Below are 25,371 nucleotides of genomic sequence, written 5' to 3'. Positions count from 1 at the left end.
CGCTCTTCCACATGAAGCCAGCTGGGTGACCTTTGGTCAGTCACAGCTCTTTCAGCACTCTCTCAGCCCCCCAAAATAAGTCTAGCTCACCATTTTAGTGGTGCATAATGCTAAAGGGCTATAATTTAAGGCTGGCTATACTACACACATCTTGCCATACAGTAACACCGGTCACACGGCAAAGTTGCCGCGGGAAAGGCACGGATGGTGGGCGGATTATCCGGGCACGATCACACCCCAACAGCTGGGAAGTGGAGTGCACCCGGGGCTTACCGCCGACAATGCGCGTTCACGGGCTGCCTCCAGACGCCGGTGGTGTGATCGCGCCAGCGCGCGGCATTCCCCTCCAGTCGCTTGGCGCCAAGGGAAGGACTTGTGGTGTGCCGCCAGCGCGTCTGATCGCGTAATCGCGGGTCAAACTGCGCCTGGGCAATTAGCCACCACCACCCCATGATATCCGGCCCGGGTGACCGGGCCTAGTAATTATTTATTATTATTACTCCAGAGGCTGGTGCAATATGGCCCAGCTACTTCTTCACCCCAAAGCCTCTAATCTGCCTACTGACCTATATGTGTGTAACAGGATATTCATATGTGCCATCATTGTAATTTGGATGCAAGTTGCCTTGGTATTTTCTTCACAGATGTTCTTTCCATGTGGAAAACGTGTGTAAGGAGACTGTAAATCACTTGTATGTTACAACTGTGATATCTTGATTCAACAACTGTATTCCTAGCTTCAACTTTATTAACACATCGCCATTTATTATTAGTTGTTGACAGCGATAAGCATCACGTGAAGGATTTTGCTCTTTGGAAGGCAGCCAGACCTCAGGAAGTGTGCTGGGATTCTCCCTGGGGAAAAGGAAGGCCTGGCTGGCACATCGAATGTTCCACAATCTCCAGGTTGGTTTTCTTGGGCTTCAAGTAAGGGCTGGAATTTTCCTTACTTGGTCAAGGGAAGCTGTTGATCAAAAAGATTAACCCCCAAATTAATAGTAACAGCAGACTGGGTAATCAAACTTTTTAATTTCACATTGGAAAATATGAGTTCTTCTCAGATAAAAAGAAAATAAACACCAATATATATTGTTGTTGCTGCTTCTTTGCTCACCCGCATATGTTTGCCTAATGCCACCTAGCACAATAAAACACCCAAGTAAAGGGGGTGTGCTGAGATACATGTAGCATCCTGTTGGAGCCAAAGATACACATGGCACCCTAGTGGAGCCAGATGAGTGATTCTTGAACTGTAGTTTGTAGCATGTTTTCTAGGTCTTCTGGAAGACCACAGTGGAAAGAGAGAGGCTTATGTACAGTCAACTCCTTCTGTATTCTGTACACTTGTAGCAACAAATAAGGTGAAGGTAAAAGGGAAGCACTGTTGAATAGCAGGCGAACGTCTTACTGATGCATAGCATGTACAAACCTGGCAGTGCCTGGCCAGCAGTGCTGGCATATGTAAGACGTTCTAATTAGGAAGCCTTTTTTCTGTGCATGGGTTCCAATGGGTACAAAGGCCCTGGTCCACAAAGAACAAGCAAACCAGAGTAGTTGTTGGCAGTACAATAAATGTAACTGGATGTGACAAGTTAAATGGTGGAGGACAGAAGTCGAGTGTCACCCCAGCTCCGATCGAGACCAGCACACAAAGCTGCTCATCATCCTTTGATAGCACGAACATTAGTGCAAAGGGGGTAGTGCATGCATTTCCCCCTACTACTACCGTCACACCCTAGGCCAAGCTGCTCTTTGAAACTCCAGGGATTTTAAACTGTAGAATCTGACAGGCAAAGTAATGAACAGAACCATGGGCACTTTCTTGGATCGATACCAGAGTTTGTACACATTGTGAAAGAGAATTTGTGGAAACGTCAGATGTACATGGAAGAAAAGGGGGGATCTTCCCCTAAAGAATGCATGGGAGAGGAAACTGAATGTTTTTCAATATTTGTTTTGCTATCAGTATCAGCTTTGGACCCCAAAAGATGGCACGTTGCCATAAAAATTGTAATGAAGCTCCTGCCAGGGGCTGACGAAAAGGGCCGGGTTCTTCGGTTGTTTTAGGGCTGCTTCACACAGTGTATTTCTAATGTGCACGAGCAAAATGTTTCACTGGTAAATACAAAAGTTAAAGTGTGTGCATGCAATGTGTCTTATGTTTCCTGTCATCTGCCTCTTGTGGGCTCATGTGCAGAGAGCAGGGGAAAATCGCAGCTTCTGCTGTATGAGATGAGCATGCAAGTCTTGGAGCCATCTTTGGAGCTGCTGCCAGTTGGATATGAGATTGGCTGCATCACACAGTGTGGGCCAATGCAGTGTGTGAGCATAATTGGGTGTCTTTCTGACAGCAGTTCCCAGCTACCCTTTTTACAGCTCTTGCATCCGCAGGGAGTTTCTGCTGGTTCTGCATGTGGTTGCAGCCTTCAGGCATATTACATTTGTGGACTAGAAAGCCTTGCCATCAGCGACAGGAGAATTACTCTCATGAGCTGTCAGGACGTCGGGGTGCTGCAACGTGTCAACTGGCCAAGACGTATTAAAATAAAAAAGGATTTAAATGTATCCAATTGGAAAATACCCTTTTTGGTAGCGTAAATTTAGCACTGGAATAAAATGAATTTGGGTTCTGGACTAGTAACTCACTCCAGTGTTCAAAACAGAATTTAGAAAATTTATTTACAAAAGACAAACATAAAAACATACAAGTAGGGGAAAAGAGTGTATAATGGAACAAAGACAAAACAATAAACCTATCTAACTAGCCTCTAGATATACTGACCCTAAGTACCTTACAGCTCCAAAGCAGATGTCGAGTAGCCATCTTCCCAGCAGCAATGATGCAAGAGAGTGGAAGTCCTGAAGAGTGTGAAGGTCCTTCTTCCAGCTTCACGTGCTCTTCGCCAGTCTGCGTCCACCAGCATGATGTTGTCATGTGATGATAACTTCTTGATGATGTGATCTGGCTTCCTCGCCTTTGCCCCATATGTTAGCCCAGTTGTCACTTGCTAATTGAGTAACCAATCGGGAAGATCAGTCACTTAACCTAGCTGAACTGAGATGAAGTCTAGATTTTTAGTTGTCAAACTGACATTTGAGCTGTAGATAGCCAACTATCAACCAATTACCTTGACAGTTCCCAGCTGCTAGCTATTGTATTGGAAGGTAACTACATACAGGTGCTTGGTAGATAAAGCTCTTTGATTACTTGGATAACAGTCCTGAAATCACTTATACATGGGTTGTAAAGGTGTACTTCTTTTTGTATGACTGGTCTAAGGACTGTAGAAATAAACTAAACTAAACACTTATACATGGGGTTTTTACCTTTTACAGGATGACAATTCAAAAACAGATGCAAACGCTTACATACTGGGGAATTACTTTTGTGACATGAGCACAAAACCCTTTTGTATGGGTTGTGTACAAAATTAAACCTCAAATGCTGAACTGCTCTGTAACATGGATGGCAACTAGGCAAGGGACTTCACTTATTTATTTATTTATTTATTTTTCGTATTTATACCCCGCCCTCCCCAGTGGGTAACTGACTGTCTCATAATTTGCTTTCAACGTATGAATTTTTTTGTCTGCAGTGAGGATGGGGTTTTTCTCAGTCTGCTTGAGCACTCAGAGTGACCACTGCTCCTGCATCCACATGAAAAAAGAAAAGAAAAAGAAGTTTGCAACACACAGAGTTCCTTTGACTCAAATAGACCTAAAGTAGGAAAAACAGTACATGAATTGTATCCAGTGCTGTATCAAGTGTCTGCACAGTGTAACCCCTACACAGTTATTCCATTTTAAGCTCATTAAAATCAATGGGTGGAGTTAGAACCTGTGGGCATTGTGCTAAAAGTAGCTCCTTGCAGTTTTGCAACATGCTTTCTTGCAATGCAAGAAGCTCTCTGTCAGAGAAAAGAAAACTTGTGCCGGAAGAAGGAGCTACTGCTAATGGAACAAATGCAAAGGACCGAACTCTTAAACTAAAGTAACCCCAAACTAAAGCATTGTTAGTCTCTGGCCTCCACAGAGAGATTTATGGCTGTCAAATCAGAAATACCTGCTTCTAAGGAGAAACTGTTCAACACAGAAATATAGGTCTGAAAGGGACCCCAAGGATCATCTAGCCTAACCCCCTGCACAGTGCAGGAAATTCACAGCTCCCTCCCCGCCACACGCACACACACATCCAGTGACACCAGAGAAAGGCTCAAAAACCTCCAGGATCCCTGGGCCAATCTGGCCCGCAAGAAAATTTCTTCCTGGCCCCAGTGTTTGGCAGATGATGATTGGAAAGATGCTATAGAGTTTTGAATGAATTAGTAGCCTCCGATTCATGTCTGTATTGATCTGCAGCTTGGATTATGAATGCTGTTAGGTCCTGCACTAATTTATTAACATTCCCATGGTACCACTGTGAGTTTCTTTTAAATTTATCGAATGTTCTTGTTACAGTCTGGTATTTGGGCAACACTTGGATATCCATACTGGTGGGATAGATCTTGCATTTCCCCATCATGAAAATGAGATCGCTCAGTGTGAAGCTTATCATCAGTGCCAGCAGTGGGGGAATTATTTTCTTCATTCTGGTAAGTTGAGAGTTCACTACACCCTTTCACATTTTGCTTTTGATGTTTTGCATTTTTGTGGTGCCTCTTTTTATTTGACAACTAGGGCATTGTTCATACCGCTGTACTGCACTGGAGGATACATCTCTCTTTTTTAAAAAAAGAAGAAGGAAAACGGATACAAAGAAAATTAATTCAAAATTAATTATGGTAATTTAACAAAACTAATGCTCTTTAATACTTTTCTGACTTCCATTATTTTGAGGCAGCAAAAACTGTTCTGTAGTGTGGTGATCCACAAGACTGGGGTCTAAGTTTGCCTGGAGTTTATTATTGTGATTAGCCAGTTTTATGGAACATCTGGAGCCAGATGCCCCCCCCGAAAGGTTGTGTCAGTGTAGTCTGTGCAGTTGGGCTGATTAATGGATGGAGCCTAATATTTTATTATTTTGTATCCCAGCTTTATTTCATTATGGACTTTTGGGGTAAGCCATTATATCTGGTTTCCAGGAGGCCCCCTGCCTGGGTGGTGATCGAACCTAAACCTGCTTAGCTTCAGAAAGACTGTGGGCTCGTGCACCTTCCAGCCATACCCTGAGCCCAAACACCGCGCGTCCCACAGAAATATTTTGGTGCAGACAGGAGAAGTAATATTTAGCCCACAGACAGGAGTTAAAGTAAGGTGGGTGTCTTCTCTGAGGAGGACTACATACCCCTGCTTTTGAGTAGACCGTTCATGTGACTGTGTTGCAGAGCATGGCCTAGTCTCCAAGGTGACTTTGTCCACCTCTAAGAGAGTGACAGTTCCCTCTCTGGAAAGTAAAATAGGGGAGAGAATTTCTGGGGTTTATCCCTGATCACAGTTCTCCTTGTAGGGACACAGTAGAAAGCATGCTCTTGCACATACCGTATAATAATAATAATAATAATAATAATAATAATAAATTTCAATTTATTAATCGCTTTCCCCAGTGGGCTCAAAGCGATTTACAGTTACACATTTTAGACAGGGGACTAACAATGTTCATAGGGGACAGGGCAGACAACATATATTCATTTAATTGCACACGCCGTCACTGCACGGTGTAAACGTCTTCTGGCTTGGCTCAGTCATTTTCCGAATGGCTGCTTGTTGACCAGGCTTCAGGACCCATATGTCAGTCGCCACACTGCCACCGCCTGGCCGGAAACATCCACTGCAGGGATTTTTGTAGTCGAGAAGTTCTTCCGCCTTTTCCAAACCTCAACCAGGACATCCTGACCGTCAGCTAACACCCTCCCACAAGGGAGATTGGCATGCCCACCCTCTCTAAGGAGTGGTTCCCATTTTATCTACTCGCCAAAGCTTTCGAATCGCTGGGTGGACGATGAGCTGGGGAGAACAGGCTGGCTGCTCACACCAGCGCGGGGCTCGAACTAACACAGTTCGGATGTTAAGACAGTGGGATATACCCACTGTGCCACTGCTCCCCTTGCCTGTATGTCTGTGAACTATTGTTGCCAACCTCCAGGTAGCACCTGGAGATCTTCCACTATTACACTTGCTCTCCAGATGACCAAGACCAGTTCCCCTGGAGGAAATGGCTGCCTTGGTGGGTAGACTCTGTGGCATTGTACCCTGTTGAGGCCCCCCTCCACCCCTGAACCCTGCCCTCCCCAGGACCCACCCCCAAAATCTCCAGGTATTTCCCAACCCAGAGCTGGCAACTGTGTGAACTGTGAAGAATAAGGTACACCTTTGTGGATAAAACGTGTTCTCTACTTTTGTTCATGTGGAAAGCCTGTTAACACAGCTAAGTTAGAGCAGTTACACCAGTAATTCCATTTCTGGTTCCTTTTGCCTTGATGGAATAAATGCAACACCAACTGTACAGCCATTGTGCTGAATCACTAAAAAGAGACCACTTGGCATCATACAAAAGATTTTTACTAACTTAAGCAGTTATTCCTGATGAATGGTTTTCTACCGGTTTTGTAATGAATGTGTTTAGGAAGCAGCTGGCCATTCACGTTAAAACCAGCGTGCTGAAAGATTTAGAATTTTCCTAATAAGTGAGAGCTCAACTCCGCTATTTTTAGGATTATACTTTTATGTATTGTGATAATCATCATTTATATAGCACACATTTAATGTTCTAAGTGCTTGAATGTGGCTAATTTGTTTAACGTCAGTGGCACTGCGATGGAAGCCAATACATTACATTCATTAACTGAATTCTTTTTTTTATCACATATATTTTTAAAATGAATTATTCATGGCTCGTTATTCATTGTCAGAAAATACATTGTCAGTGTTCCATAATGGAATGCAGAATTTCAACAAGCTCATTAATGGGACCCTATTCAAGAATGTTCCCTTTTAGCTTTTCTTGAAATACCTGTGGAAGGTGTTGCACAGTGAAGATACACATCAAGGTTTAGGCAATGTACTGTGCTGAACAAAGCTGAAAAGTAGATTCCTGCAGAACACTTTTCTGGCACAGAAAACTCTCTTGAGTAGGAATTGTTTGAAAGTTGTGTGTAAATGCTCATGTGAGACAATTGTGTGTCTTCACGGCGTAATGTGTTTTGTAAGGGAATAGTTAGTCATGACTTTCTGGCACCTGTATATTACAGTGGAAGACACATGTATGGAAAGTCATCTACACGGAGGTTTTGGTAGCATTTCTTCTTCATTGCTATTCGTTTTTGTCCAAAATATGAAAAAGAATAAAAGCATGCTGCTTTTTTGAGGTTCTGTAGTAGGCATAAGAAGTTAGTGTTTACTACTCAAAATTACCACTCAGTGTTTGAAAGAAAATATCCTATAGTAATATGCAAATTTAAAAAAATCAAAATCAAAAGGCACTTGAAGAAACACACTGTAGGCATTTTTAGTTGGTGAACCCTGATCTTGCCATGTTATTAATCTGTTCTTTTTGAAGTGTCCTTATCTGTTTCTTGACTCATTAACAAGCTAGTAAGAAATTGGCCATGACCAGTGGAATATGCTTTTTTAAAGTCTGCTGTTTTGTAGCTTCTTACATTCTGAAAGGTAATTCACCTTTGCTTTGCCTGTTAATTCAGTAGTAGAAAGTGTTCATGTGCTCTTGTCTTTCCAGGACATCTGCATGTTAAAGGGAGTGTGAAAATGTCAAAATCACTAAAAAACTACATTACAGTTAAGGTACTGTAAACTTGTGTATATGTTGAACTTTATAGTTGAAGCCCTGTGAGCACAACCCACCAGGAATGTTTCCACTGGAAGCTCCGCTAAACAGATCCAGCTGGGGAAGAAGAGGGCTATTTTCTTATTCACTTTGTTATATCCTGCCTTTTCCCCCAGCGGGGACCCAAAGTGGCTGGCATCATTCTCCTCTTTTCCATTTTGTACTCAAAACAACCCTGTGAGGTAGGTTCTTCTGAGAATGTGTGACTGGCCCAAGGTCACCCAGCGAGCTTCCAGGGCACGAGTGGGGATCCAAATCTGGATTTCCCAGATCCTAGCCTGACGTTCTTACCGTTACACCACGCTGTTTAGGGTGAAGGGCCTTCCAGTCAGGTGGAGGGCATGGCAGGAAGCCTGACCCCTGCCATTGCTGGACTTGGAGATAAAGCACTTGATGCAGCCCACCAAACTCTGCGCTTGGTTTAGGGTCACAGCTCGAGAGGAGAAACAGAGAATTAAGAGCTAGGACCTAGGAAGTGAAAATTGCGCTGTTTATTTATTCACTGTTTGTGGTACTCCTGCCTTTTCCCCCTGGGGTTCTCTGGTGGCACACACGGTACCAGGACATAGCTGGAAAGCATGTGGCACTGCAGCCTTGCCGAAACCAAGGATGTCTGTTTGGTGCCTGGATGGGAGAGAACCTGGGAGCACCCGCCTGAAGCTGCCTTATACCGGGTGTGTGTGTGTGTGTGTCTGCCCTTGGTCCGTCAAAGCCAGTACTGTCTACTCCGACTGGGAGCAGCTTTCCAAGTTCTCTTTCACATCACCTGCTACCTGACCCTTTTATCTGGAGATGCTGGGTATTGAACTTGGGACCTTTCTGCATGCCAAGCAGATGCTCTGCCAGTCAGCCACAGCCCCTCTCTGAACTCTGTGTATATTGCCTTGAGGTCCATGATGGAAGAAAAGCATAAGAACATAAGAGACGCCAATGTTGGATCAGGCCAAAGGCCCATCCAGTCCAACACTCTGTGTCACACAGTGGCCCGAAATACCAGTGCCATCAGGAGGTCCACCAGTGGGGCCAGGACATTAGAAGCCCTCCCACTGTTGACCCCCCCCCCAAGCACCAAGAAGACAGAGCATCACTTGCCCCAGAGTCCCTATCTATACCTTGTGGCTAATAGCCACTGATGGACCTCTGCAGAATAAGAATGTGAGAATAAGTGTGGTGTAGTGGTTGAAGAGTGTCAGACTGCCCTGACCTGGATAGCCTAGACAAGCCTGATCTCATCAGATCTTGGAAGCTAAGTAGGGCCGACTCTGGTAAGTACTTGGAAGGGAGACCTCCAAGGAATACCAGGGCCGGGATGCAGAGGCAGGCAACAGTAAACCACCTCTCTGAAACATCCAAGCCCCACTAGGGGTCACCAGAAGTCAACCATGACTTCCAGGCATATTCTCTCTCTCTCTCTCTCTCTCTCTCTCTCTCTCTCTCTCTCTCTCTCTCTCTCTCTCTCACACACACACACACTCACACTCACACTCACACTCACACTCACACACACACACATCTGGGAGACCCAGGTTCAAATCTCCACTTGTGCCATGGAAACTCACTGGGTGACCTCTCCCAGCTTAACTTACCTCACAGAGTTGTTGTGAGGATAAAAATGGATGAGAGAAGGATGTAAGCTGCTTTTGGGTCCCCCGTTGGGGAGAAAGTCAGGGGATAAACGAACTGAGTAAAATAAATGAATGATAGGCTAAATGGGATTGTTGCATTTCATTCTTCTTCCCCCCTCCCCCCCGAACTGAATTGTTTGTATTAGACCAAGATGGGTAGCTGTGTTAGTCTGTCTGTAACAGACAGCAAGAGTCCAGTAGCTCCTTGAAGACTAACAAAATACATGGCAGGGTATGAGCTTTTGCTAGTCACCGCTCACTCCTTCAGAACAGAAGTGAGCAGTGACTCACAAAAGCTCATATCCTGCCACCAATGTTCCCTCTAAGCTGTGGAGTCCTGTGAGCAAAAATTCTACTTTGTGAACTACTGGCATTGAAGTTGTGAGCAAGCGATTTGGATACTGCATAAAGGAGTTTGCTCTGGAGCCATCCTTCCTGAGCTGAGACTAAAATGTGTGAGCTGGAGGCTAAAAAACTGTGGGCTAGCTCACACTAACTCAGCTTAGAGGGAACACTGCCTGCCACATATTTTGTTAGTCTTTAAGGTTCTACTGGACTCTTGCTGTTTGATCTTTGTATTGGGCTTTTAAAAATGCACCCAGTTATATTTGTAGTCAGCCCTTTCTTCAGGGTCTCTTGGTAGTCTCCCCCACAAACACACATTTTATATCCACAGTTACATTGTCACCTAGGTATTTGAGTTGACGTCTCCGAGGTCCAGATCCGTCTGCTAGACCACCTTAGTTTTAAAGATACTGACACGTGTTTGCCTTCCAAAGAATGCATCCTTCTCTCTGTTGGCAAAGTCTTCTCTTTGGCATAGATTTGCTTTTTGCATATCAGATGTGGTCATCTTGTCTTTTAATAACCACATTCCCGATGCCTTCTAGAGAGAGCAGGTTTCAGTCCACTGACCCAGGCTTCCTCTCTCTAAGCCATAAGAGAACCCCGCCTGGAAATTTGCTTCTGAAAATCTGCAACACTGACTTCCTTTCTTTTGTCTCCTTGGGTTTGGAATTAAGCAGATTCCAAATGACCAGTGATGCATGCTTTTCCCTTTATGTAGTTAACACAGGATACCTTCTATCCAGCTGTGCTTTTTCTTTGCTTCTTCCTTCCCGTATTCTTCTACCCTTCATTCCGCATTTTAATTTATTTTAAGTAGAATAGCTGCTTTACACAGATTTGAATATTTCTTTACCACCTCATGAGCACTGTGTTGAAGATGGGTACAAACAACTTATTTGTTGCACTGACCAGAGGATATCTGAGAAAAAGTGATATATCTAAAAACTCCTCACTGAGACTATAAAATGAAGCATACCAACAGTGTGGAAGATACACAGTTTGTGTATTATGATAGCCCATCTCAGTTTTATGTTGAATTTGCAATCTTAAATTTCCACAGAACTTCAGACTTTAACTGGTTTGTAATGTGGTGGTAGGGGGAAAGGTATGGCTAAGTGATGCAGAATATATATATTAGGAGAATTAGATATTAGGACTAGATTGTTAGATATGAACCTAATTAGACATTATGATCATGTAGGACACAAAAGCTTCTTCCCTAAACATTGGGCCTTTCTTTTGCATCTACTCTATATGTGAATGTAAACATTTCTGCAGCCTTGAGGGCTTGAAACTTTTGTTTACTTTTCAGTGAAATTCTCCGAAGTTATTGTCACGTGTTAGAGTCCACAAAACAGTCTGAAGAACCTGTGGATTTGGAGCAGACAGGCTTGACTGTTAGTGTATAAATAGCAGTGAATCTGTAATTTCAGGGTACTGGTTCGGGTTGGGAAGTGTTCTGAGTTAAAGAGCTCCTCCCAACTGGAGGTTCTGTCCAAGGCCCCTTGTAATCACAAAGCTGTGTGTGCAGAAATTATAGATATGAGTTCTGGTTTTCATCCACAGTTCTGTCAGCTGGAAGTGGGTGTGAACATATGATTTCTGGGATTCTGTAGACCATGCAGGGGATTCTGGGATAGAGGCTTTTCTGCTGTATTATCACAGTTATGCATTGTCTTGACTTTTTCCCCACGGGTCTTTAGGATTTCCTGAAGAAGTCGTCACCTGATCAGTTTAGAATGTTTTGTTTGCGAAGTGGGTATAGATCAGGTAAGGAAAACTCCTAAACTGTGAAATTGGATTGTCCAATTCATTGTGCATTATGTTCCTCTCAGAAGCATGCTTCATGTTTTCATTTTTGAGGCTGAGATGAAATGTTCCTGATTTGTTGGGAAGGGTGGGATTAGAATAAATTAAGTAAATAACAAATATAGCTGAAGATGGGCAGCAGATAAAAGGTGGTGGATAGGTTGGTGGGTGGGAAGGAGATAAGGAAGCAGGGAGAGGTGAGGAGGTGGGAGTTGCCAGGAGGAGAGAAAGAGGAAATAGTGAGATTCCATGTTGTGCAACTGGGCTTGGCCCAGCAGCAAGTGCTGCACAACTGGATCATAGTTTTCCCAGGCAGAAGCTGATGGGGGAGTTGGAGATGAGGGGTCAATAAAGGTAGGCTTGGCTGGTGGGTGGTAAGGACAGACAGAAGCATAAAGGTGGGGAGAAACTATGGGGGTTTTCAGGGAAGGGAAAGACGAAGGGGAGGAGGAAATGAAATGCTCTCCACGTCCTTGTGGGAGTCCCTTCTCGTGCTATATACAACACTGTCCAGGAAAAACAAAATATTAGCTGGTTCAGTATTAACTGATGAGATTCTTGCATTTGGGGGGGAGCAGTCTGGAATTACTCAAAAAGTATAGTACATGGAAAATGAGTCCCAATTCAGAAAGTTTTAAGAACAGCTACTTGATCCTGTGAGCCTGTCTTACTTTAACTCTAATTCCAATGATCCAGCAGTGTCTACTCAAGATTTACTAAGCAAGAGTGCAAATGCAAGATCTCATAATATTCAAAGTTATGTTTGGTGAATCTGAGCACAGAGTTTAATTTAAGGAGAATATAGAGTGTACTGATGAATCAAGCTAAGGTACGCCTTGTTCAGCATTTTCTGCAAAGATTTTGAAAGGTCGATTAGAAACTGACCAGCGGTCTCCCAGGGAACCACAGTCTCTTTCCTACCTTTGATCTACAGTGTTTACGGTGCAGTCCTAAGCAGAGTTGCACCCTTCTAAGTCCACTGAAATCCACGGGCTCAGAAGGGTATAACTCTGCTTAAGATGGCACTGGGAGTCGTTGCCAAAGGTGATCAGAGGAATGCTTGGATTCCTCTGAAGCTCCCCATTCTTTTTCATAAAGTGTGACTGTGTCCCCTCATCTACCATCTTCATTTGCTCATAAGCTGGAAGTGGCTAGAGGAGCAGGGAGAGAGCACAGCTGTTTTATCACTGCTGTTTGTATAATATTGCAGAAACTCTTGTCTCATCGCACATAATTGCATCTTTCTTTTTAGCTATAGAATACAGTGATGAAAGTTTGAACGATGCCAAGAATATCCTTCAGACCATTACTTCTTTTATGAGCAGTGCAACTGCCTACATGAAAGGGCAGCTCACCTGCGATGCCGTTAGGGAAGATGTGTTGTGGGAAAGGTGAGTGTGAGGGCCTGTTTTGATCATTGATAGGTGTGTGTGGTTTTCCTAGTCCGCACGTGGAGAAGGAAAAAGTAGAAGACGCCTGAAATGCTACAGTGGGCCCAACTACTTCACATTTTGTATGTGGGTGGGGGGGGGGAGCTGTTCCAATTTTTAAAAATGTTCTGGCCTCCCTTTAAAGAAATCCCTAAGTAAGAAAAAATCTAGCACATCAGGGTGAGTGGTTTTATTTATTTATTATTTTTGTTTATTAAATTTATACCCTTCCCTACCCCAAAAATGGGCTCAGGGCAGCTCACAACATAAAAACAACAGCAATAAAAACAGTAAAACAATAAATAACCATAGCCAGGTTCTAACCTAGTCCACTCCCTGCATGCTGGTTTTCTGCTTGCAGGAATTTTTAATAGAGAGGAACTCTACCTGCAGTCTGAAGTAGCAGAGACGATTCTACGGCCTCATTCTCCTACACTTTTAGACCACTACAGAATATTCATGAAAGTGAATGTCTGAATTCTGATGAGTGCAGACATTTAATATTGTTTGTGTGTGCTGCTTGTGTGAATTCATCCTTGAGATCCAGAGCACAAACTTTTGTGGCTTCTGTAATGGATTTGGATAGATGAATGAAGGCTTGGTTTTTGTGCCATTCGAAAGGAAATCTCCAGGAAGAAACCTGGGATGAGCCACAGTTGGTCCCAGCTCAGGTCTGCCTACTGTTTATGTTTCCCCTGACTGCTGCATTCACACTACACGTTCTGGTGTATATCTGAAATATAGCGTACCTTTTTGCCAGGGCATCTAACAAAGGCAAGCAGTGCAATTTTATCTTGTTCCTTTCCAGTGCTGTCTTTTGGCTAACTGTATCTAACTGAATGAATTTCAGTGGTTAAAAATTTAAACCTGCATATATTTGCATATGAATTAGCCAGTAGTTCTGGGAACAGGCCACTTTATTATGAGATGGTGCTCTTGTGTGTCCTTGCAGGCTCTGTTTAAGGAGAGGCATTCCCTCCCGTGTAAGGGAAGAGGAGGAATGCCTCTTCTAAGCGGGCTCCTACTGCTCATGGATTTGTTAAATTGACTTCTATTAGAAATAATCAGTGGCACTTTTTAATTGATGAAAAGATGTTGCGGTTCTAGTTTTAACCTATTCTGTCACTCTGATACGCTAACACATGTGTCTTACTGGGTTGTCTCGCCTTTGTTGATTGGCATACCCTGTTCTGTTTTTTTGTGTGGTTTTTTTGTAGTTTTCTCTGTTTTCTTAATTGCTTGTACAGAGCCTAGTCTGAATGAGATCCAGTCATCTATCGCTTCTACGGATGCGTTATACAGTCATGAATCAAAATCAGTTCAGATACATTATGAAAAAGAGCCATATTTTCCAGAACATCAGCTTCTGATTGTTCATAATTCTTTTCCCAATAATGTGTAAATCTCTGGTATTCTTCAAGATATAGATTTATAGGTCTTCTTCCCCAAAATATACTATGTTATCTTAAAAAAATGTGAATGTATTCTGTATTAATCAAAATTTGATAGTAGGTATTACATTTGTTCTCTAGTTATTTGCAGTTGTCATGTGTGTGGAGGATAGCAGATTAAATGTCTGGTGTGTTGAATCTTTGTTCCCTGTCATGGTAGGTATTTGAATAATACAGCTATAAGATCTGTTGATGTTCATTAATACGGATGGGCACGAACCGGGAAAATGGAGGTTCGTGGGGTCTCACGAACCTCCCCATTTAATGAACTGGCTTGTGAGGTTCAGGGGGGGGGAGATCTGAGATCTCCCTCCTGTCTTCCCTCCCTCCTTTCTGCTGGCGGTGACTCCCCGAGGCCAGCAGAATGGAAGGGGGGGGAGAGATCTTGCAAAAGCCTTTAAAGAGAGTGTTCCCTTTAAATGACTTGCATCTATTTCAGCTAAATGGGTGCAAGTCATTTCAGCGATTATTCTTGCTTCCCACCACAAACCCCCGAAATCACGTGGAGGGTCATGGATAGGGATGGACGTGAACTTCTGGTTCGTGACCTGCAAACTAGCAATGTTCATCATGAAATTAGGTTTGTGACGAGGTTCATGCCCATCACTTAATCCCTGCCCCAAAATTTGTGAATGGGGGAGTGTGACAGGCCTTTTCAACCAAGCAAGGGGACCCACACAGCCTTTTATGACTTTGGTGAACCAGGTTTGTTTTACACTATAAACCTTCCCTCAGTTATAAGATGTTATTAGGGTAGCAAGTGTAAAGGTTTTGGGTCTGCTGCTGTAAGGTAAGTTTTGTGACGAGCACGTAGAACACAGAAATCACTGAGGCAGGAGTTGTATGCCAATAACAAAGAAGACTTAATTATTTACCAGTGGTCTTTAAAGAACAGATCAGCAGCACAGGTATCTGGACAGACAAAGAAGAAACCTGATTGAATCCTGCGCGTGGAGGCCTGTTTGTACCTGAAAACATTAAAGAGAATTCAGACCCTACTCTGAAGCTAGTCATGGCTTCAGAGTAGGGTCTGAATTCTCTTTAATGCTTTCAGGTACAAACAGGCTTCCACGCACAGGATTCAATCCAAACCAGCCTGCCCTTTCTAGAGAGTCAGACAAAATGTTATGAGGTCTGCTCATCACCAGAGAGAAGCTTAACAATTGGGTACTCTTATTCTTTCCCAGAGGTAGTGCTAAACCATTCTGCCACTCTATCTGGCAAAGCTTCCCTTCAACTTGCCTGCTCTCTTCTTGAGACAGATCCAAACTGTGACTGCACTCTGCTTGAGGCAGACCTGAACTAAGCTCCTGCTGTGCTTCCCCCTAATATTCCATTGCCACCCTCTGAAAGGTGATTGGATGCTGGCGCAGCACTCCCATAGGCTCAGGGATGAAACTGCTGAATGGTTGTTTTTACCTTCAGGGGCAGGACAGCTTCCTGTCCGTCACAGAAGGAGGATCTGTTCAAGAAATATATACATTCAAGTGGAGACCCACAAGAAGCTTGTGGGTAGGGGGCATTCCCCTGCCTTTGTTTCCTTCCCTCTCCCGCCTTCTTTGTCACAGTTCCCTCTTGTCTCTTTCTGCACCTACCCCTTATCTATCAATCTCCCCTCACCCCCCTCTATGTTGGTTTTCCCCATTTCTCCTGCCACCCTCTTCTCTAGCAATCCCCTTTTACCCTCCTTTGTCTCCTCACCTCTTGTATACCAATCTCCCCCTTCTCCCCCTTTTCTCCTCACCCCATTGTATGTCAGTCTCCCCCTTCCCACCTCAGCCCTTCTCAGACAATGTCCCCCTCTCTCCCCCCCTTCTCAATCTGCCCCTTTCTCTCCACCCCCTGTTTCTCTCCCCTCTCCCTCAATCACTCGTGGGCACTCCATGAAACTGCAGAGCGGTCGGGTTAGAACGGATAAAAGGAAGTACTTCTTCACCCAAAGAGTGATTAACACATGGAATTCACTGCCACAGGAAGTGGTGGGTGCTACAAGCATGGACGGCTTCAAAAGGGAATTAGATAAGCATATGGAGCAGAGGTCCATCAGTGGCTATTAGCCACAAGGTATAGCTAGGGGCTCTGGGGCAAGTGATGCTCTGTCTTCTTGGTGCTTGGGGGGGGGGTCAACAGTGGGAGGGCTTCTAATGTCCTGGCCCCACTGCTGGACCTCCTGATGGCACTGGTATTTCTGGCCACTGTGTGACACAGAGTGTTGGACTGGATGGGCCTTTGGCCTGATCCAACATTGGCGTCTCTTATGTTCTTATGTTCTTATCACCTTTCTTTCTGGCCTTCTCCGCACTCTCCTTTTAATCCATGTTCACTGCGGTGTCCTCCAAGCAATTCTGCATTAAAATTGAGTTCAGCCTTCTTTTTATTCTGCCCCCCCCGCCCCCCATTCTGCATTACGTTACTTCCTTTGATGGTTGGTCCAGTTCCAGCCTGCTGTTGCCCTGGGTTTTTTGGATGGCCTCCCCTCGAACACTGAGTGGCAGGCAAATGGGGAAAGGACCTCTGTTTCTCCCCCCTCCCTCAATCAGCCTTTCTTTCTCTATCTCTCCCCCTGCCTCATCAGCCTTTCTTTTCCTCTCTCTCCCCCTGCCTCATGCAATCCCCCTTCTTTCTCTCCCCAACCCCTTAGGCAATCCCCCCCCTTCTCTCTCTTTCTCTCCCCCCCCAGGCAATTTTTGGGTTAAATGTAAAAAAATAAATAAAATCATTTGACTTGGAAGCACAGAAGCTTTACGCAGAACGTCGATCCTCCATGTTCCCCGGTTGAGGGGGAAATGCTGTTCAAACAAATTACAAAGATGATCTGACTCCAGTGGTAACAGAAATAAATTGTACTTACAAAAATAGAAGCATACCTTGCATGTCATATTCGTGAAGGTACATTTAACTTATTGTGAACAGCTTAACGTCAACGGCCATGTTTACCTGAGTGGGAGAATTCTCTTAACCCTTTCCCTCCCGGATCCTCTTGCATGCAGAGTTACAATATCCAACAACCATCTCCCCCTTCTTCCTTCCCCCTACTTTGGGAGTCGTTGCGGCAGGGGTCCCAGGAGCTGCTGTGGCCTGCTTCATAATACCCTTTTTGTTTGTGATTGTATTGAGCCCTGAGCTCTATGGAGAATGGGCAGGGTAAAAGTGTGATATAGTTACAGTAGCATATTTTCAGTGCGGGAAAGGCTCGCTTGGATCTTGCCTAGGCTGCCAGCTCCTTCCACAGCAGCCCAAAATGCACCCAGAACTGATGCTCTTGGAGAATGGCAGGAATAGCTTGGGGGAGGGATCTAAGGTCTCCTGTGTGTGTGTGTGTGGGATTGGCAAATATCACCCCTCCTCCTCCTGCCTGCAGACGTCTAGGCAGGATGCAAACCACTCTGGGGTCTGAACCCACAAGTGGTTTTCAAACAATGTCTCTCGGACACTCCGTCCTCAGACTTGCTCCTTCACTTGTGTTAACTAAAAAGATAGGGGGGGGGGTGCAGTATGATATGAATACAAATAGAGTAGAACTACTGCAAACTGTGCATATTTCAAACTTGTATTAAATGCAATAACTATGTATCAAACTATATTTTTTACAGAAAACTGAAGCCAATGTTTATAAATGATGATGGATGGATGACGAACTCCCCCGGAGTTGATATTCGTTTCGAGGCGTCTTTTTCAAACATCAAACCTCATGCAAGTGTGTCTCCACAAGGTCACAAGTCTTCCAAATTGGATTTCTCCTTAATTCCTGTACATTTTGGTGTTATTCATAAGATGTTCTCAATCACAATATCAAATATGGGCTGATCAGGAATTAAGGAGAAATCCAATTTGGAAGACTTGTGACCTTGTGGAGACACACTTGCATGAGGTTTGATGTTTGAAAAAGACGCCTCGAAACGAATATCAACTCCGGGGGAGGTCGTCATCCACCCTCACTTGTGTTAAGCTGACCAGAATTCACCCAGTGGGTTTCATAGTGGAGTGGGGGAACTGACCGATGGTTTCCTCAGTCCCAATCCGACACTCTAACCATGACAGCACACTAGTTGAGCTTTCTCTCCCCCCCCCGCCCCGTGGTGAACCAAACTTCAGTGATTGTCACCGTCAGCTTAATGGCTAACAGCGAATACATGTGCGGTCTTGTTAAAGCTTCCATCTTGCAATAGCGGCACACCTTTTAGCAGGAACCAGGCTGCCTCGCAAGAGGCCTCTGCCTCTAAGCTGAAACCGTCCCACAGTTCAAGCAGGAAACCTGGCAAGGCTCTGATGGATGGGATTCTGCCCTTGGAATGTTTCTCTCAATAATATGTTAAAAGAAAGGGGGAGACGGGACAGGAGGGGATAGTAAAGCACTGCCTGGAGTTCGTTGCCTAGCTGAAGAATGTGTGTACTACATAGATCGAGATGGGTAGCCGTGTTGGCAGCAGCAGAAAAGAGCGAGAGTCCGGCAGCACTTTATAGACTAACAAAATATGTGGCAGGGTATGAGTTTTCTTGAGTCACTGCTCACTTCTTCAGATAAAGCTAGAATGGGAGTCCGTCTGTCCTGTTTATTGTATTACATAGGGGAGTTATTTGCATTTCAAGTTTCTCAAATACTGCCACTGATTTGTCTTTGGAGGAATAATGCACAGTTTGCACAGTAGGATTTTTTTAAAAGGGGGAATAGGTAAATTGCATTTCAGATTACTTTAATTTTTTTTAAATCCCTAGTCTACGACCATATAGCAGTTTCTCAGTGATAACATGTACTGAAACTAACTGTAATTTAAGAAGTGGCTTTCCTCCATCTAAAAATCATGGGCATGACAGTGTGTGTTAAGTACTTTTATACCCCTGGGGGAAAAGTTTAAGCCTGTGTTTTAACTCTCCCCGAGTGAAAGCAGTGATAAAGTGTTTTAACATTAGCTGGATCATGCCACAGGTCACTAAGAAATGCACCCTTGCTTCTATCAAAAACTCAGTTTGGAGAGCTGTTTGGTGTAAAGCTGTAATATTAATGACTTTTATTTGCTTCCTTCTTATCTAAGGTTGTCCCACACTAAAGCAATGGTGAAAGCTTCGTGTGCTGATGACTTTGACACCCCCAGGGCTGTTGGTGCAATTATGGACCTCATTCACCATGGCAACAGACAGCTTAAGGCCGTCACTAAGGTAACCCATTAGGATACAAAGATCAGGAACCAACAGTTGTCTGTAGCTCAGTACTGACAGATTGGTTTATTATGAGAAACCAGCTGGGGGGGGAAAGCAAATGGCTCCCCCCTTCCCTTCATGGTTGAATAGTTATCCAAACTGCATTTCTAGAAAGCTAAAAAACTCTCCTTTGTTGGAGAGTTTTACCGTTGATGTTCTGTATTCTTGCGAAAAGGTGCCTCTTCCTCCGCTCTTGACACTATTCCACAGGAGTTTGCTCTTATTCCCAATCCATTGTATTCCTTTATTTTCTTCATTATCTTCCCATCTTTTTTCCAAATGCTGGGTTTTATCATAATTTTTTTCCCAACAATGAAAAATGAGGAAAATTCTTCACCTAGTGTCACCCAAATACTGCAGTAATAAAAGCTGAATTCTAAAATTAAGAAAATCGAGCCGTTTGCTTCTTAGACTGCAATCCTGGGCATGCTTACTTGGGAGAAAGTCCCACTGAACACAGTGTATTTACTCCTAAGTAGGCATGCAAAGTATCAGGCTGTCAGCTGTTTTTTCATAGAGAGCCAGTTTGGTATAGTGGTTAGGAGTGCGGTTTGATTCCCCACTCCTCCACATGAAGTCAGCTGGGTGACCTTGGGTCAGTCATAAGTTCTTTCAGAGCTGTTCTCTCAAGGGCAGACACAGAGTGTCTGTTGTGGGGAGGGGAAGGGATTGTAAGCTGCCCTGAGACTCCTTCGTGTAGTGAAGGTGGGGTATGAATCCAGTCCCCTCCCCTTCTTCTCCTCCTCCTCCCTCTTCACCTCCTCTGACTTGTCATGCAGAGGGGGACGGATACCTTGCAGTCCTCTTCTCTTGCCAATAGCAATCTTTGTCCTCCCCTCTGGTTTCTAAGGGCCAAATTAGGCAGTATAGCTGACATGAGTTCCCAACCCATTTTACAGACAGATGTAATTTTAGGGAACTAATGTTCCCAAGCTCTCCAGGGCCCTATTTGGCTTGGGAATGTTACTGGGGAAGTCGGCTTTCCCCACCACAATAATTTCTGTTCAGGAAAATGTCAGGTGTGTGTGTGTGTGTGTGTAGTCCTGCTAGGTCCTGAGTTGAATCTGGTGCCATATTGCTTGGAGAAGTTAGGTCCCCAACATGATGTCTGTCCATAAAATGGGTCAGGGAGTTCTGGCCTGGCCTGGCCTGTGGCAGACATAATGTCTAGTTTTGCCATAGTGCTTCATGCTTTTGTGTTTCTCTTTGCTGCCATAGAAGCTAGACTAGTGCGTGAATTTTTAAACCCCCCCCCCAAAAAAAACAACAACAGTGGACCATTGATTGGATAAGGTGGGATATAATTTCAAATATAAATAAATAAATTTAAAAAAATAGTACAAGCTCATATCAAATTGGGCTGTTGTAAAAAACAACAACACAACCCACAGAATATTTAATGGTATGCACTCATCCTCACGTGCATAGTACACATGCTCATTTTTGTAGCTTTCCATTACTGGAGAACTAAAATGATGCATTTGGCAGAAGCTGCATGTAGTGAAAGCCTAGACATTTTTGAGCTTTGGTTTTTGATTTCTGTTACTAGCAGATTCCTGGTTTCTCCTTTATCTCTGCCTTATACCCCGCTGAGTATATTCTGTACCCTTAAAAATGTCTTGGTGTTGCTTTGCAGCCAGTGACCGTAATTGGGAATTTTTTCACTGGGTGGAAGAACAGAGTTTAGAAAAGGTTTCAGATTGTGAGATCCCTGCAGAGCTGCCTTCTGCAACTGGAGAACTGTTCATTTCCCTCTTTTGTCCAAGTGCAGAACTGTCGATTACTGTAGTGAACAGTTACAGTCATGTTGTCTTTTTTGTTGTGGTTTGAAATCAGGAAGCTGGGTCTCCTAGAAGTGCTGTGGTGTTTGGAGCCATCATCTCCTATATACAGGAATTTCTGAACACAACTGGAATCAGCCTTGATGATAGACAGGTAGGAGATTATTGTAAGGATGTGTTGTAAATGGGGACTCAGAAGTCTGATTGTGTGGCCCTGTGGCAGCTAACTAGCTTTTGTACTGAGTAAAAGCTATGCCCGAGCGAGTCTCCTTTTGTCACCAAGGGAGAACTGGGCATACGAAGCTTGTTCCTTGGCCTGTGGTGTCCTCCTCTTACTGGTGACAGCTCTCTGAAGTTCTTCTCCAGAAACCTGGGATTCATTTTGAATGCAGCTGCTGGGGATTGAACCTGGGACCTTCTCCATGCAAAGCATGTGCTCTGCCAGCAAACTGTGGCCTGTCCTTCTTAGTGCTGCCTTGGTTGCTTAGGGCTGTGCTATGACTCTTTCGTTCTGCCTTCTAGCTTAGAACAGCTGTTTCGGGGTTCCCTGCTCTTGTCTTATGCAGAGAAATATAATAATTACAGCAGGGGTTCCCCATTACTTGCTCTGCCGGATTGCTTTCCTTGGAGGAATTTTGTTACCTTTGAGAAGGACCTCCATTGCCATTGGGAAGAGACTGCCCCATTGCACTCATGCTGTAATGGATGTGTGTGTGTTTTATAGTCTACTCGATTTCCATTTTTAATAGGTTGCTCTAGAACGCAGGCATTCAGCCATGCTCTCCAGTGTGATAGACGAGCTAGTGAGCTTCCGGATCCAAGTGCGTGATTTTGCTCTTACTACACCTGAAACGACAAGCGTGCCTGCTGAAGGCACCATCCTGTCCAAAGAAGCAAAACAGCAGCAGAAGGAGAAAAGGCGCCAGCTGTTACAGGAGAGAGAACCTCTTCTGCAAGCATGTGACCGCCTGCGCCAAGACCTAGCTGTATATGGTATCAACATAAAGGTTCGCACTCTTTACCCAACCTTGAATCCTAGCTGTAGTTTTAATATAATCACCTCTGTGGGTTGTGGGTAAGGGTTTTAAATTTTACCTTTTCTGCACCCAGCTAAGGAAAAGTAAGGCGGATTTTTTGCCTTTTGCACCCTAAGTGATTACAGTGGGTTTGAACTTGCATTGTAACATTTGATTGAAGCATGCCGGCTCTCAGTTCTGTTTTTGCAGCACTTGAAGACCCTTTGATGTTCAGAAGTCCCATTAGGAGGTTGCATACTCCTAAGTACCCCTTTAGATACATTAGGGAAGGTAAAGAAGGTGGTGCTGAATTGAGCACCAGTACCTCTGCAAGTTATTTGCCTCGCATGTAATAACATCAAAGAATAAGAAAAGACTTGCAGGCAATTTTCATTATCCCCTTGTGCAGGCTGGCTTTCTAAAACTTTATTAACTGCAACCACAGTGGATGTTAAACATCTCCAAAGACACCTGATTAATTTTCTTATGTAGAAAGCAGTTGAAGCACCAAAACCAAGGTGATCTGGGTCTTAGAGACATGGAATTGGCCCTCCAGCCATACATACACTGACTTAGAAGCGAGTCCTCTTGAATTCACTAGGAATTGCTTCGGAGTACGTGTGTATCAGAATGGGTTTAGGTCTTCCAACTCTGAACTGTAGAACATAAAGAAAGTGTAAACATTTGTTGTTCGTTTGTGTGTGCACAGGACAGAAGTATGACTTCTACGTGGGAACTTGGAGAGCCCATTAAAGAACTGGAGAAGAGTTGATGCAAATATGGAGTGCAACTGGATTGAAATACTGTGGGGATAGCAAGCGGTTCAAAATACCTATGCCTTGAATTAGTACACTTCCCTATCAAGGTGGCCTCAGTGCTTTTCACATTCTACACTTTAAATTTAAAAACTGTATGCTTTTGTCCATTCTCTGAAAAGACTGGTGCTTTTTGGAGCACACTACAGATCCATTGCCCATGGTTGTGGGTCTTCCTGCTTTTGAAATCTTTCAAACCTCTTCTCATTACTATCAGTGTTGGAGCTAAGCTGCTTCATCAGGGATCTCTTGAAAAATAAACCTCTCTGGGGGAATTATCATCACCAGGTTAAGAGAGGCCAGTGGTAAGTTACTTATGTTCATATTAGCCCCATAAAAGAAAGTTTGGTAAAATCTAGATTCCAGAGAGCTGTGATTTACTTTAATATGACCAGAACCCCCAGAGGTTGGTAACAAGACGATGAATCCTATAGCCTTCTATGCACGAAGACATATGTGTTCATGAGTCTCATTACAGATATTCCATAATCTTCTCAAATATTCCATACATACAGCAAAAAGGAGTTCCAAACAAGCTGGAAGACTGCTTAAAAGAAGCAACAAACCAATGAGGGAGAGCACTTGTAACCACCAGAGAGAGAGAGAGCTTGAAATCTTATCTGCAAATATTGTTAGCATTTAAATAATTCACCTTTCATTCTTCATCAGAGTATCATTGGGAGCTGAAGGGATCCCTACCCCATAGCCCAGAACGTAAACAGCAGGATTTCAGGGCGGCGGGGGGGGGAGGATACTGATGGACTTGATCTAACTGGAAGTCAAAAACGTGTCAGGTTTTTAATGGGGCATGGGGGACTGATATTAATTCAGACACCAGCTGCTATGTTTAAAATCTTTCTCCCCCTCCCCCCCTTTCAACTACAAAGGCTGTGTGGATGTCCAGCGACCTACTGTACTGCATAGGTGGTGAGAGGAGGAGAGTCAGCGGCCAAGGATCCGGACACCTTTTGCTAGCAAAGGCGGGAGAAGAAACACGATCTTCCCACTCCAAAACATTCAGCATGATTCACTGCACAAGCTGTTCAGATGAAAAGTGCCAACGGTAGACTGGGAAAGTCCAGGATACTTATAAAGATGTGAAGCCAAGAATGTTTTGGATGTGTTCTACTGTGAGAGGAGACAAAATTCAACACAGATGCTATTTGTATGAAAGTCTTGCTCACAAAGTTGCAGACTGTCATTAACCTGTACATCATTAAATAGCTGCCACTGTCCCCCCCCCTTTTGTAAGGCTGTTTTTGACTTTGATGAAATTCAGCATGTGACGTGTAACTTGGAAGAACTGATTTCCTTGACTTTACACACAAAAACACGACAATTGCGTCATTTGCCAGATTTTTATTTCCTCTAAAACTGCTACATCTTCAGATTGTTTCAGTCGTAAAACCTTTATACACTGATAAGCAACATATTTGCAACTTCTGTAATACAATTAAAACAGGCAGGTTCAACTCTACTGGCTGTTCAGATACCAGTTTGACAAATTTAAGGTCGTATATGGTTTCCCTGCAGATATAATTCTAAAGTCTCCTCTATGTACGGTCAGCTCAATTTTGAATGACAGTGGCCATTTTCACATTGCATTGTAGTGCTGGCAAATGGGGCACAAGTTTTGTTCAACTATTTAAAACACAGGCCATATGGTTTCCCCTTACTACACAAAGGGAGGGGGGTTGTCTCTGCATGGGAAGGCTGGATGGGGGCAAGGGTGGTGCAACAAGGTCAGCCATTTAGGAGCCTGTGCATGCTGCATGGGAAATGGGGTACGCCTGTGGTGGGAAGGGGTCATGCCCTGGGGTATACATCCTGCCACAAAGGTGATTCCTGTGTTCAGAAAGAGCACATTGTACCTATCCATGATCTGTACCACCAGAAAAAGGAAGGTAAGGATGTGTTCTATTGTGAGACAACCTACCCCCCCTACCTCCAATGATTGCTAGTCGGTACCAGTGTTCCCTCTAAGCTGAGTTAGTGTGAGCTGGCTCACAGTTTTTTAGCCTCCGGCTCACACATTTTTGTCTTTGCTCGGGAAGGATGGGCTCCAGAGCAAACTAATTTATGCAGTCTCCAAATTGCTCGCTCAACTTTAATGCCAG

General features: G+C 44.0%; 1 protein-coding gene across 1 annotated transcript in view; it reads left to right on the top strand.

The window, feature by feature from the left end:
• The window catches only part of CARS2 (cysteinyl-tRNA synthetase 2, mitochondrial (putative)), a 37,686-nt gene extending 12,428 nt beyond the window's left edge, over positions 1–25,258 (top strand). Inside the window, 10 exon segments of the mRNA XM_015411116.1 lie at positions 774–906; positions 4,459–4,592; positions 7,673–7,737; positions 11,457–11,523; positions 12,815–12,953; positions 19,477–19,600; positions 21,479–21,577; positions 22,173–22,430; positions 23,149–23,559; positions 24,142–25,258. Coding sequence (XP_015266602.1) covers positions 774–906; positions 4,459–4,592; positions 7,673–7,737; positions 11,457–11,523; positions 12,815–12,953; positions 19,477–19,600; positions 21,479–21,577; positions 22,173–22,430; positions 23,149–23,211 — 1,082 coding nt within the window. The 3' untranslated portion in view covers positions 23,212–23,559; positions 24,142–25,258.
• The last annotated feature ends 113 nt before the right edge of the window (positions 25,259–25,371 follow it).

Source organism: Gekko japonicus, unplaced genomic scaffold (assembly GCF_001447785.1).
Source record: "Gekko japonicus isolate JY-2015 unplaced genomic scaffold, Gekko_japonicus_V1.1 scaffold731, whole genome shotgun sequence".
Taxonomy (NCBI): Eukaryota; Metazoa; Chordata; class Lepidosauria; order Squamata; family Gekkonidae; genus Gekko; species Gekko japonicus.
The sequence above is the reverse complement of the archived record's forward strand: the minus strand, read 5'-3'. Positions and strand labels throughout refer to the sequence as shown.